General features: G+C 46.6%; 2 protein-coding genes across 2 annotated transcripts; one reads left to right on the forward strand and one right to left on the reverse strand.

The window, feature by feature from the left end:
* The first annotated feature begins 2,060 nt into the window (after window positions 1–2,060).
* On the forward strand, window positions 2,061–7,041 carry LOC117840456 (homeobox protein knotted-1-like 4). Its single transcript, XM_034720964.2, has 5 exons — window positions 2,061–2,490; window positions 2,651–2,770; window positions 2,907–3,018; window positions 6,057–6,322; window positions 6,422–7,041. Exons 1-5 carry the CDS (start codon window positions 2,242–2,244, stop codon window positions 6,662–6,664), a joined length of 990 nt encoding a protein of 329 aa, XP_034576855.1. The 5' UTR covers window positions 2,061–2,241; the 3' UTR covers window positions 6,665–7,041.
* A 2,320-nt stretch (window positions 7,042–9,361) lies between these two features.
* Window positions 9,362–12,089, reverse strand: LOC117840455 (endo-1,4-beta-xylanase 1). The gene is made up of 2 exons (XM_034720963.2): window positions 11,424–12,089; window positions 9,362–11,337 (listed from the first exon to the last, which is right to left on the reverse strand). Exons 1-2 carry the CDS (start codon window positions 11,985–11,987, stop codon window positions 9,652–9,654), a joined length of 2,250 nt encoding a protein of 749 aa, XP_034576854.1. The 5' UTR covers window positions 11,988–12,089; the 3' UTR covers window positions 9,362–9,651.
* Window positions 12,090–13,413: the final 1,324 nt, after the last annotated feature.

Here is a 13,413-nt window from a genome sequence, read left to right on the forward strand (position 1 = left end):
TAAAGAAAACGTTGTTTTTTCAAAACAGAAAAAGAAAACGTAGAGATGACGCTGCAATTGTACTTGGAGGTACATTAAAAAATTTGTTTCTTTCTTCATTGAAGGAGAACCAGCGTAGAGCCGGTGGTTAAAATCTCGTATATATGTACTTCCTCTGTCCCAAATTACTATTCGTTTTGGCTTTTCTAGGTACATAGCTTTTGCTATGCATCTAAATATATGGTATGTCTAGATAAGTAGCAAATGCTATGCACCTAGAAAAGCCAAAACGAATAATAATTTGGGACGGAGGGAGTATTAATTATGCCCACTAGCAAAATACACGCATCACTATTTTATCCTTTGGAAGAACACATCACAAAGTTTTCTCCTCGAGAATGTAGAGCAAGCAATAATTCCTTTTTTCCTTTCCAATTATGTGACCCTGTGTCGTATTCATCTCAGCTAGCATGATTGTAGTCGTGCTGGTCAATGAAAAGCTCATGGCCTCAGAGGAAAATGATCGCGTATTATTAAGACTACAAAATTGGCCCGACCTGTTGTCGACTGTCCTTCGTGTTTGCTAGAGCAGAAGCTCCAAAATCGCAAGATGCATGAACAATATGAAGTCCATGCAAGTTTATTGCAGCTCTTCGCTAATAAGTTGAATAAAGAAATCTCTGTTACCATCAAGTGACCAATCGGACACTGTTCACGTCCGTACGTAAGTACGGATCAAAGGGCCCATCTGTCTCCTGCAAAGATGCTCAGCATGGTTGGCCACGGAATGCTGGTTTCAATGGTCCATCAACCTTGTAATTAATCTAGGAGAAAAATAAATTAAATAACAGGAGAGAAAACAGCGATCCGATGATGTCCGAAAGGGTTTCACATATCAGCTACATTCGTGTGCGCAGTACACACGTCTTTCGTGATGGTGACATTTGCAGACGGGACATTCATTACGTTGATGTGCATTCTGACCTGACGTATTTGCGTTGTTAATTAGTTGGATATTTTAGCTGAGTTTTAGGTAGTTATAACATAACATTTTGGAGGAGTCAATTTTGTATCTGTGGTACCCTAGGGTTTTCCATGCCATGCATGCACAAATTCTCTGTACATTACTGATTTGGGACAAATAACAATAAGCATGGTCAAGGCGGTGCATCCGTGAGTGAAAAGATCTGAGCTGGGCTCAATAAGCGCTTTTTTTTTTTACATTGTAAATCACCAAGGTAACCCAACCCAATACAGTGGCTACAATTTTTAAGGTTCAAATTAACTTATGAGCTTATTAGATCTGAAATTCTAGAAACGCTCTAGCAGTTATTTCTTTTCACAAGTATATATCTATATTAAAAATCTAGTAAAATTTACTCCATATCGCGCATGAATCTACATCAAAATCTATTTTTATTAATGTAAACTTGGGTTGAAAAAACCAAAAGATGCAATTAAATTCATTCCCAGTGCCTAAATGACCGGTTATAAATATTACAGAAACTAATGAGACCATTCTGATGAAGACTCCTTGTCAATACTGCTACAATATTAGTTAATATAAAGATCTATATGTATAAATTTTGAGAATTATAATTTTCAGAAGATTGACAATATGTATGAATTCATTATTATTATAGAAGAAGAAAAAAAGAAGAAATGGATTGAATTACTCACTTGATGGGCAATTTGTGTTAATTTTTTATAAGGAAATTTGTGTTAGATTGAAAACCCACGTCAAATATACATTAGAAATATCACAAAATATCACATTCTCGTAATCCTAATATTATCATTATAAATTACAAAAGTTCAATACGCCTAGCTAGCTAGTTTTTACAAATGCACTTTGACAATTAATGATTAAGTAGTTTTATATATTAGATTAAAAAAAATATGAAAAAGTGAACGACAAGAACATTTCTATTGACAATAAGTTTCATCAGCCTCGTTCAGGGAAAGAAAAAGTCCATCAGATGGTTCCTGGGACTGTACGATCGTACAACTATTTCTTTCCTTCAGAAACAACTCGAGCAACAGCGACCATTTCCCCCTCCCTGTCCATTATTGGACCCTTTATTAATTTCTGTCCCATGAGCTATGACTATCCAGCTACTGTCTCCTCTCTCTCTCTCCCTCTCTCCCTCTCTCTCTGATCCAGAATTGAAGGTAATCCAATAGACAACCTTGCCTTGCCCTAATGCCTCCTCCTCCGTTCCTCAAACAATCAAACATCCCCAGATAACTAGGTCGGTGTGCATGGAGCAGCTGCCTGTTCTTGCCAGTGGCTCAAAGGCCACCACGACGACGCCCTTCTACCTCGCCTTAGATCACAGAGCGTCCACATCGTCTTCGCCGCCAGCGGAGGCGCCAACGCCGCCGCCGGCTGCCGTCTCAGATCCTTCTGGACAGTCCAACAGCGAGAGGGGATCCGAAATAATCAAAGCGAAGATCATGTCACACCCTCTCTATCCGGCTCTCCTGAGAGCCTTCATAGATTGCCGAAAGGTATGCACAAATTTCCAACAGATGTGTACAGTTCTATATATCTTTTTTTTTTTGAAAGCACAGTTCTATATATCTGATTACGTGAGAATTTTCGTGTGAGCACCTTTTATATATTCTCTAATTTTCATGAGCAAACGCTCTTGATTTTTTGTAACTTGAGGTCGGAGCGCCGCCAGAGGTTGTTGGTCGGCTTTCTGCCCTCGCCGGTGAGGTCGAGATGAATTCAGGCGACGGGCAAGAACAACCGACAGAGGCAGACCCAGAGCTCGATCAGTTCATGGTAACAACATATCTATGTGATTTATCTGGACACTGGATTCTTCTGCAGTTGCAATTAGCATCTAGATTTTCTGAAAGAAAGCAAGCGTCTGTACATAGCTGAAGAAACAATGGATCCACATTTTGTGTGTGTGCAGGAGATCTACTGTCACATGTTGGTAAGGTACAGACAGGAGCTCACAAGACCAATCGAAGAAGCCGACGAATTCTTCAGAAGCATGGAGGCCCAGATCGACTCGTTTTCGCTAGGTGAATATGTTTAATTAATCTGAGTTAATCTTGGGCTATGTTTCCTGTTGTCAGATTTGAAGCAACAGCAGTGCTGCTAGCTGACTGTTGCAGTGCAGGTATCAAAGTACATGCTTGTTTGTAGAAATTACAGAAGGCATTTGGCGCTGTAGCATTCCATGTGATGTGTTCTCTATGGGAGTGCTTAACTTAGTGGTAATACTAAACATCTTTACCAACTCAGACATTGATAAAGAGGTACCAGCGAAACTATTAGTATCAAACTTTGATGAACTGTAGGCTTCCTTTCTTTAAGTGTGAGAACAAGATAAAATTGCCTGATTTCCCCACAAAATGGTCTATCTGGGAAGCTTTTTTGTGTGAACTATACATCAGGACATATGTGTAAAACCTTAAGAATGAATCGGAGCAGCCAGGAGTTCAGGAATCAGAACTATAGCTTGGATCTATATATCAGAACTATAGTTCATGAGGGCCCTTGTGCCACTTGCTTTATGTAGATAAGCAGTCTAGCACCTGCAGTCCTAGTGATGCTATGCTGCATGCATGTCTTTGGCCCCAAGTAGATTTAGAAGGCCTGGAGAAAATGCCTAACTGCACAATCAAACCTGTTTTACACACCCACCTCCGATCCTCTAACCACCTGCTTAAATTCCTGCTGAACTCGCTGTTGTCCAGAACTAAACACCAAACACTGCATACTAACTAGCTGCTAACTATCTAATTCCATTAAGTGCAGCATCAAACTAACATAACGCTCTATTGATTAGTTTGCATCCAGATTAGTTGGTACCATCATCCTCCTATGGTAGGGTTCCATGTATCCCACTGTTCACCCATTTTCAGAACCATACGATCTCGTTGTCTGGGGCGACTCTGGGTGGCATGTGGAGACTGGGGCCTTTATTAGCTCTCGCAGCTGCAGGTCGCATGCATGCTGGATTTCTGGGGGCTGTGCTAGCTGCACTGGTCAGCAGTCAGCACCACTCGGTGAAGGCCACCCTCTGCAACCTCCAGCTACTGTCCCTTACAGCCTACTGTGCAGCTGCTGTTCGTCAGATCAGGGCCGGGGTTGGAATTGGAAGTTGGAACCCACGGGCACGCAGGGCACCAAAGTAACTAACAGGTGGTATAGTAGAGGCGCCCAGGGCTTCACTACCTCTTGTCGATCGGTCTCTTTGGTGGATCCCAGGACCTCCACGGCCGTCCGATCGGCGAGAGATCCCGGGTCCAGATCCCGATCCCGGCCCGTCTGCTTGGCGACCGTGTGTGCACACTGGTGGCGCGTTGCATGGCGTGCAGCACATACACTCACACTGTGCACGTGGCTGGTCAGGTTCCAGGACATGGCATCGCTACGCCATGCCATGCCATGCCATACATGATGCATAACAGAGGCCAGCCTGCTAGTCTCTGTGCTTGCACTGCATGGGCATGTGGAGGCCTGATTGAAGTGTTCTGGTTAATTATTGGCCTAGCTTTCAGCGAGTGACAGCGGGTAGTGCTAGCTTAATTTGGAAGAGATGATGAGTCTGCTGTTGAACGGTGCTGGTGGTGGGGGCGTGTATGTGCTTTATGTGTGTGGATTTACTTGGTAATACATCATTGTATGAATCATTGTGCAGCTAGCTAATGGGTACTTGGGTAGCCAAAGTGATACCAAATGGTTCCTAGTCATCAACATACCATACCATAAATTAGTTCAGCATAGCTAGCATGCTCGTGCTACACATGTTTTATAGTCTGAAGTTTACATGCATGCACCTGTCAACAACATAGCTTGGAATTGCTCGTGGTATGATACAATTCTACAAATCTAAGAACAACACACGGTGCTATATATACTGACTGGTATGCAAGTCCAAAAATCTGAACAGTTTTCCTACCCATCAATTGGCTGAGAATACTAGCGGCTCATAACTCTGTACAATCGCTAGTTTCTGGGGCTTAGTTTCAGGTTTTGGGACTTTGGATTTTGGATTTGTTAGATGTTGTGTTGAATATTTGTACGAGTCCAGTTACGATGGAGATTAGCGAACGGGGGGTGGTATCCTGTCTCTTTGGCTTACAGGGATACGTGGGTTGGCAGCCAAAAATAGTGGGCACTGTGTGATGGTGTGTGGGGAGGTGATAATGAATTTGGCAGGGGGGGGGGGGGGGGGGGGGGTGTCGGGGGGGTCAAGGGTGGAAGATCCGATTGTAACAGCACTGCCGAAGATGGGAGGAGGAAGATGGGAAGGGGTGAAGTGTGGAGGAAAATGAAAAATGCGAGAAGGAAGACAACTAATGATAATTGGATGACAGTCCTAGCTAGCTCAAAGGCATATAACTCAATATGGTATAAGGGCTAAAAGCCACGAGTTCAGATCCTGGTAACAACAATTAAATAAAATAATTGTTGTTCGTTCCTATTTCACACGTCTATAGCTTTGAGATCGAGAGCCTCCATGTGAGTTCGAGGGAATATTGAGTACAAGTGAATCTGCCATCTTTTCTCGTAGCTTAAAACTTTCAGTTAAACTAGTCAAAACGGGTGAGCCTTGGCTGCCCTGCAGCAATCTAGCCCTAGTGCACCTGCTGGAGAACTTTTGGAAGAATAGTGTACAAATAAAGGCGTCAAGAAGTTTCACACAATATTTATATGGTGATAAAATTCCGATCGAGCATCATGATTTTAGAATACCAATTTCTAAACATTGGTTTTTGTACGATACTCTAATTAAGGACCAACAATCAAGATTCTCAAGAGATACAAATCGTGAAGCTTCCATGCATGCATCATTACTAGGCCTAAGCAATTAGGTAAAAGCTTTGCAGGCAGCACAAGTTAGATGCGAAAACGGTATGTGTGAAAGTTACAGTGCTCAAGAATATATGTAGTGCGGTTCAAGGCATCATGACCACGGGCTGGCTATATATATGATGTATCTGGTTTTGAACGTTATGTGATGTCTTTGTAACATTGACAGATTGATGTGCAATTGCAAATGTGTCGACACCCTTAATTGTGTTGCTGATTGCCAACAATCTTGGATCAGATGACAACGGCTACGAAGGAGGTGGTTCCTCCGACGAAGATGAGCAAGAAACCGTCGACTTGGCCGGCATTCCGGTCCCGGAGACCGGCAGCTCGAGCGGGGAAGACAAGGAGCTGAAGAACCGCCTCCTGAACAAGTACAGCGGCTACCTGAGCAGCCTCTGGAGGGAGCTCTCGAGGAAGAAGAAGAAAGGCAAGCTGCCGAGGGACGCGCGCCAGAAGCTCCTCCACTGGTGGCAGCTCCACTACAGATGGCCCTACCCGTCGGTACGTATTCGAATTCACACATCGATCATGCTGTCAAGTAAGAGAGAGCTAGCATTGCAACAGTTGATCGATGGCGCGCCACCGCATGGATGCATGCAGGAGCTCGAGAAGGCGGCGCTGGCGGAGTCGACGGGGCTGGACGCGAAGCAGATCAACAACTGGTTCATCAACCAGCGGAAGCGGCACTGGAAGCCGGCGCCGCCGGCGATGGTGATGGCCACGGACTACAGGCTGCGCCCGTACGGCGGTGGCGGCGCTCCGAGCAGCTCCGCTTCCGCCGCCGCTCTCCGCGCGGAGGGGCAGTACTTCGCCGGAGGAAGCTCGTATCCCCGTGGCCCGTGATGCCGCCTGCTAGCTGCTGCCTCAGCGGGCGAGCTCGACAACTCGACATGCATGGATTGATGTGTGTCCCGTATACATGCATATATATACGTGATTTGGGTATACATGGTTTGGACGTGTGGTGTTCAATATACAGAAATTTGATGGCCTCCTTAATTATTCGCTCATATATATACAAACATATATATATGTAGCTAACGCCAAAGTTATATAAAGTTTTACTTAATTGTTTCACTAACATGATGAGAGATCAGTTGTACACATATATAAGCATGAATGCATGCTCCTTGTCATGCACATTTTGTTGTTGCAACAATATGCATGGCCAGGGTGTTGCATATCAGGTTGCTAATAACAATGATTTTGTTCTTGTTGAAGCAGTGCTACTTGACAGTTCGTATGCTTGTGCTTGTGTGTAGGAATGAGTTGCATGCGACTATATTGTGGCAGCCTGGTGTGGAGCCTTCAGAGTGCGGTGTGGCGCGAGATGACTGTCAAGAGCGTCACTTGCTATGATCAGAACCAGATCTTCACAGAAGTTGCTGGTACGGTGGTGTGGCATTGCAAAGGCTTTGAAGCGACTATTTGATCGAACAAGAGAAAGGTACAAATAAAGTAAAGAAACATGCAGTTCATGCGTGCTTAAACATTAGTCAAATGAGTTTCAAGTTTCAAGCATATATATAATTCAAAATTTCTTAGACCTGCATTCTATTTTTTAATGGAAGTGTTAGATGCAGTCAAAATTAAACACTTTAAGACATAACTATAATCGTAGCATTTTTGGTACACAGTAGTAAACGTTCATAAAGAAAGAAAGCATGTTTCGATATGGTGGCTGGTATAGAGTCGTACTGGAAGTTTTCAAGTTAATAAAACACCTTTTGAGATAATTTATTCATCTCATTTTAAGTAGAATTGTAGAAACAAGAGCATTCGTAAAGAAGGAAAGCACATCTTAGTATGGTCGTCGAAGCATGGAGTACTACTGTATGCACCCACCAGGTTTTAAATCTTAGTGCTTATTATTGTTTTTTTTTGTGCTAAACAATTCTATCGTTTTCTTCCTTACAATTGTAAAAGAGAAAATCCATAAAGAATGGCATTTAAAGTTAAATTAATTAGATCTCATGGATTTAGGATGCCTTTTTTGTATTTTTGTCTGGAATAAATTCCGTGCTTAGAAGTTTAGAATCATATTTTAGTACTACTAATTAGAGGCTCCTTTTGAAGCCTCCGCATCAATTCATGAGATGTGGTAGGAAAAAAAAGATAAGTTCTAAGAATTTCCCCACAAAGAGCAAAACATTCTATCATCAATTTTGTAGAAACAAGTACTGTTGGCAACGTTTTCCATTGATATGATTTGCTTCAAAATTGCACATCTCTGCAATTATGAAAATAAATATAAAAAACACCTAAATCTCTATATAAATTACCCACACATGCCATTGCAACAATAATATAAAAATAACCCCTATCTTTACATCTAGATTGTCCACTTAAGTCATTACTAAAACTAATATAAAATAACCCCTAGATTTACATTTAAATTGTCCACCTATATCATTGTTCCCCTAAATTTTCGTCATAATTACTGACATATACGGTTATGGGAAAAATAATCCAAATATCATCTAAATAAACATTTTTTCTTAGGCATTTGTACATTAGAATCCTCCTATGCTCCTGCCTTTACTTTAATCACAAATTGCCTATCAATTTCCATCTCCAAAAACCACTTTGTGTTATTGCCTCTTCTTTACCGAGAAGGGGCAAAGATACAAATTAAAAAATTAGGCATATCATGTGAGGCAATGGCACAATTGTCCCACAGTATTTTAACTACAATCTAAGAAAGAATATATGAACTCTAGGCTCATTTGCAAAATAAAGGAAATGTGGGATGAACAAAACTTACTCTTAATTAATCTTTATGTTAAGTTCTTATTTGCATGCCATTAACTTACAATATATATTGTTGGCCACTACAAATTAAACTATCATGAGCAATATGGAAGTTCTTTCAACAAAAAAGGAATTATACACCCCCTTCTATCACAAAAGTATTGATTTGGAAATCAACATTCAACATATGTAGTTCATAAAACAAAACTTTGACCACTACATTTTGGTGTAATACCTTAGTGTAGCAAAAGAATACTATTACGAAACTACTTTTAAAGACAACTCTACTCCTATATTACAATATCCAAACTCAGCAAATCTAAAGTAATTTGTAATCAAAATTTAAATGGTTGACTTGCACATAACATCTCCAAAAATCACTTATTTTTAAGTGGAGGGTGTATCCCTAAAAAGATGTCTTCTTTGTGATTAATCTTGAGTCACAATCTTATGTTTGCCTTTGACAAAAAAGCATATACCGCATATTGGTCAGCAGACATGCTGGGAATGTTACCATTCATGCCATTAATGTTTTTTGATAACCATACCAAAATGTTCAGCCAATTTTGTTTCAAAAGGCACGGCAATAGATTGCAGAGAAATTTATGAGAAGAAAATGTAAGAAACAAACAGCACAGGACAAGAGTGCCAACCATGATCACAACTCACCAACTTAAACACTAACAACTGAACCAAACTTTAGAATACATGATGTTGAGTATTTCTTTCATAGAAAAGAACCATAAACTAAAAGGTTCAGAAACATGTACACTGCAGAATATACTAATGTAGCCATTCGAATCCATTTGTGTATTTGTTTTGAATTTGTGATACATAAACCATGTGCACAGTAATACCACGAGTTGATAAACATAAAACATCCGAGTACATTCTTATATATGAATTTGACCAGTCCCTTATTTCTTAGGGAAAGCTATTTCTTTCATTAATAATGGGCTGGCTAGCTAGGCATAAACAATGCAAATGCACACTATATCCGCTAGGATGTCATCATACCACGCACCATATTTGATATTTCCCGCCAATGTATATGATTTGAATGTGCACGCATATATTGCTCACACTTTGATGTTGAGCACCAGGGGCGCGTCGTCCTTGTCGACGGTGAATGTCTGCGAGATCTTGCCGGTGGGCGTGGTGACGTCGACGTGGTACTCGCCGTGGTGGCCGCGGAACTTGAACTCGCCGTTGTCGTCGGCGTGGCCATGCGCGTGCGTGAGCCACTCGCGCTTGAGCTGCAGCAGCCGCCGCCCCGCCTCGTTGACCTGCCCCTCGGCGTCGACGAGGTGCGCGTCGTCGCGGCTCATGAAGAGCTCCCAGAACCCCCAGAGCATGACCCCCTCCACGGCCGGGTGCGCGTACGCCTCCCGCAGCATCACCTCCAGGTCGTCAGCGCGCACGTGCTCGTTCGCCGACGACACGTCCACCTCCGTGAACCAGATCGGCAGGCCCAGCACGGCGAGCCGGTCGAGCACCGACCGGATCACGGGCCCCACCGGGTTGCTGACGTGGCCCTGCAGCCCGACGCCTCCCACCGGCGCGCCCTGCTCCTGCAGCCCGATGATCTGCTGGATGTAGGCCTCGGGCGTGGCCCGGATGTCGCACATGCTCTCGACGTTGTAGTCGTTGACGAAGAGCAGGGCGTCCGGGTCGAGCTCAGCAGCCGTCTTGAACATGGTGGCGCGGATGTCCTTGCCGAGCTTGTCCTGGTAGAAGGACCCGTGGAGCATCTCGTTGTTGACATCGTAGTGCTTGAACTTGCCCTTGTACCGGGTGAGCAGCCCGTCGAGGCGGCTCTTGACGGCGGCGGAGAGGTCGTCGGTGGACAGCGTCTTGACCCACTGCTGCACGGTGTTCTCCACCTCCCAGAAGATGCAGTGGCCGCGCACGCACATGCCGTGGTCGGAGCAGAGGCGGAGGAGGTCGTCGGCGTCGGCGTAGCTCACCTGACCGCGCTGCGGCTCCGTCCAGTACCACTTGAGCTCGTTCCCGAACACCGCCCAGTTGAAGTTCTTGGTGAAGAAGTCCACGAAGTCCTCGTTGTCCATGTTGGTGCGCATGATGCACGCGCCCAGCGGGAAGCTGTTGGACACCTGACGCACGCGCACCTCCACGCCGCCGCCGGCGGCGTCCTTGACTGCGCCGCCGCTATCGGCGCCGGTCACCTTCAGCACGACGTCGCGCTTGCGGACCTTGTCGGTGAGCCTCTTAAGGTGCTTGACGCGGACCTTCCGGTCGACGGGGAAAACCTGGAGCCCGGCGACCATGAGGTCGACGCCGGCGTCGGGGCCCTGCACGTAGATCATGACGCGCGTGGCCGGCTTGGCCTCGACGCGGAACGCGCCGCCGACCTCGTACCAGCGCTCGTCGCGCGCCATGACCTGGCCGCCGTTGAGCCACTGGCTGTCGACGGCGACGGCGACGTTGATGTTCTGCGGCGAGGCGCCGGCCGGCAGCGCGCCGACGCGGACCCAGGCGGACACCTGGTACGTGGCGTAGAGGGTGAGCTTGTCGGTGATGATCTGCGCGGGCCCCATCCACGTCTGCGTGCGGTTGGTGACGTGGATGTGCTTTCCGTTGAGCGGCTCGTCGTCGTCCAGCGCCAGGGACTCCTTCGCCATGGGCGGGACCACCCGTGGCGCGCCGTCGTGGACGGACAGCGTGCAGGGTCCCAGCGGGAACCACCCGTTGAGGCCGTCGTCCAGGTTGCAGTTCTGGATGATGTTGGCGCCGTACTCAAGGTTCTGCAGCGAACATGTATTAGATTCCGTCATCCAGGTGACTTGACAGGTGCCATGTCATCTTCAGAAATACGTGAAGAAATATGTACCTCGAAGTCCGGCGCCGGCGCCGGCGGGGCCTTCTGCGCGTGCTTGACGACCAGGCTGTCGAGGAGCACGTCGACGCCGGCCTGGGGGCCCTCGATGTAGATGGACGCCTTGGCCACGGTGGAGTTGAGCAGGATCTTCCCCTGCAGCTGCACCCACTCCTTGTCCGACACCTGGGCCTTGCCGACGCTGAGGTACTGCTGCCGGCCGTCGGCCGTCTGCACGCCGAGCGTGGCGCGCACCTCGCACGCCGCCACGCCGCCACCGCCCGCGGCCGCGTGGAGCCGCACGGTGGCCGTGGCCTCGTACAGCAGCTTGCGCTGCATCCGCGCCGTGACGTCCTGCTGCACGCCGTTCCACGTGTCGGTCCGCCCCGTCGCCGCCACGAAGTACTTGCCGTTGGCGGGGAGCACCTTGCCGTCGTCCAGCGAGTCGTGCAGCTCGATCTTGCACCCGTTCCCCGTCCAGTTGTCCAATCCGTCCTCGAACTCCGGGTTCAGGATGATGTTGTCGTCGCCGGCGCCGTCGCCGAGCACAAGCCCCGCCGGGTCGCTGCCGATCGCCATTGCAGTAACCGCCGGGTTCAGGAGTAAGCAGGAGGGTGATTTATTACTGTGTAGTCAGCTAATAGTAATCGAGGAGCTGGCTAATCTTGAGATGAGACCAGTGAGATGAACTGGGCATGTATATATACGGATCGTCGTCTCAAAGACAGGCATGGAGACACCAACAAATGTGGCGGGGATTGCAAGCTACGTAGAGGAGATGTTCGCATCGGTTTCGTCTCAACTTGACGAACACTTGATCTGCCTCTTGCTCGAGGTTAACGATGCGCGATCCACAAACGATCTGCCTTGGACCGGATGGTTGCTTCAGCTTAGGGGTTGAATCACCCGGTGGCGATCGATAATCCATCTGCATATGATCCCAAGTCTTGCACCGCAATATACGGCTGCTCTCCCAATGCAAGGACCGCTTCGCTTTCGCCGGAAATGCTCCGTGTGCGTATGCATGGACGGCGGAGCTGCAGGCGTTGGAGTGAAGGGAGGAGTGGCCTGATCCAAACACACTGGCGCCAGTGACTCCCGGCCGATTGGCCTTTTTCTCTAGAAGCACGAAAGGGTGGATTAGATTGCGTCCGGGCAAATGGGGATTAAGAGCGGGGAGATCACGGCAAGTCTTGGCATCAGGAGAACGGCGGTCGTATAATACTAAAACTGGATTCATCGGCGGTTGGGACGTCGCCGTCGCTGGGAGAGACGCTGGATCGCCGGGCTGCCATTGGCTTGCTGGAGCAGGGAGCATACTATAACGGGAGACTTGGCTTGCTGATAGGAGTACAGTTTTTGTGATGTGAACAGTAGTCAGTGGATGTGTGCACAGCACAACGTGGCTTTCCCTGTCGTTCCCAAAAAAAAAAAACGTGGCTTTCCCGGTCTCTCTGCGACAGGGAGAAATATGAAGACTGAAACTTCGGTTTGATCCCGCGGACCACCCGGCCCATGCGGTAGCAGCTGAATTGAGCTGAATGAACGACCATTTGGGCTCCCAGGTACAAGGCCCAGAAGATACTCTGTTTACTTCGAGCAGGCCACCCAGCGTAGATAAGAAAAGAGATGGGGCGCAACCCCTTATGTATCGTTTGCGAACTCCAAAAGTCTGAAAAAGCTGCGCTAAAAATAGATCACATAAATTTTCGAAAATCAGATGATGACATCGAATAATACTTGAGAAGTGAAGATTTTAACCGGATAATAATATCCTGATATAGTCGCAGCCCATATGCCTAATTTCACCTAAAGTAAGAGCGTGTTAGGGAGGGCTCCTCCTTGCACCGGCTCCGTGTGGCTTCATTGGCTCCTACCATTTTCCAATTTATTTTTTTATTTTGCAAAAGGTCCCTTGCTACATGCATAAAATAATGTTGTCGGAGGTGAAGCCGAAGCTTCTGTAAACCCTCCTAAACTGCCCTAAGTGCTTGACCATAACCTG

The sequence above is a fragment of the Setaria viridis genome, chromosome 9, assembly GCF_005286985.2.
Source record: "Setaria viridis chromosome 9, Setaria_viridis_v4.0, whole genome shotgun sequence".
NCBI classification, from domain to species: Eukaryota; Viridiplantae; Streptophyta; class Magnoliopsida; order Poales; family Poaceae; genus Setaria; species Setaria viridis.

Bases quoted from the DNA above. Each gene is read 5' to 3' on its own strand.
- LOC117840456 (XM_034720964.2), top strand. From the start codon at position 2,242: ATGGAGCAGCTGCCTGTTCTTGCCAGTGGCTCAAAGGCCACCACGACG. The intron at 2,491-2,650 runs GTATGCACAAAT...TTGTAACTTGAG, and splicing joins CCTTCATAGATTGCCGAAAG to GTCGGAGCGCCGCCAGAGGT. The intron at 2,771-2,906 runs GTAACAACATAT...GTGTGTGTGCAG, and splicing joins CAGAGCTCGATCAGTTCATG to GAGATCTACTGTCACATGTT.
- LOC117840455 (XM_034720963.2), bottom strand. From the start codon at position 11,987: ATGGCGATCGGCAGCGACCCGGCGGGGCTTGTGCTCGGCGACGGCGCC. The intron at 11,338-11,423 runs GTACATATTTCT...TGTTCGCTGCAG, and splicing joins CGCCGGCGCCGGACTTCGAG to AACCTTGAGTACGGCGCCAA.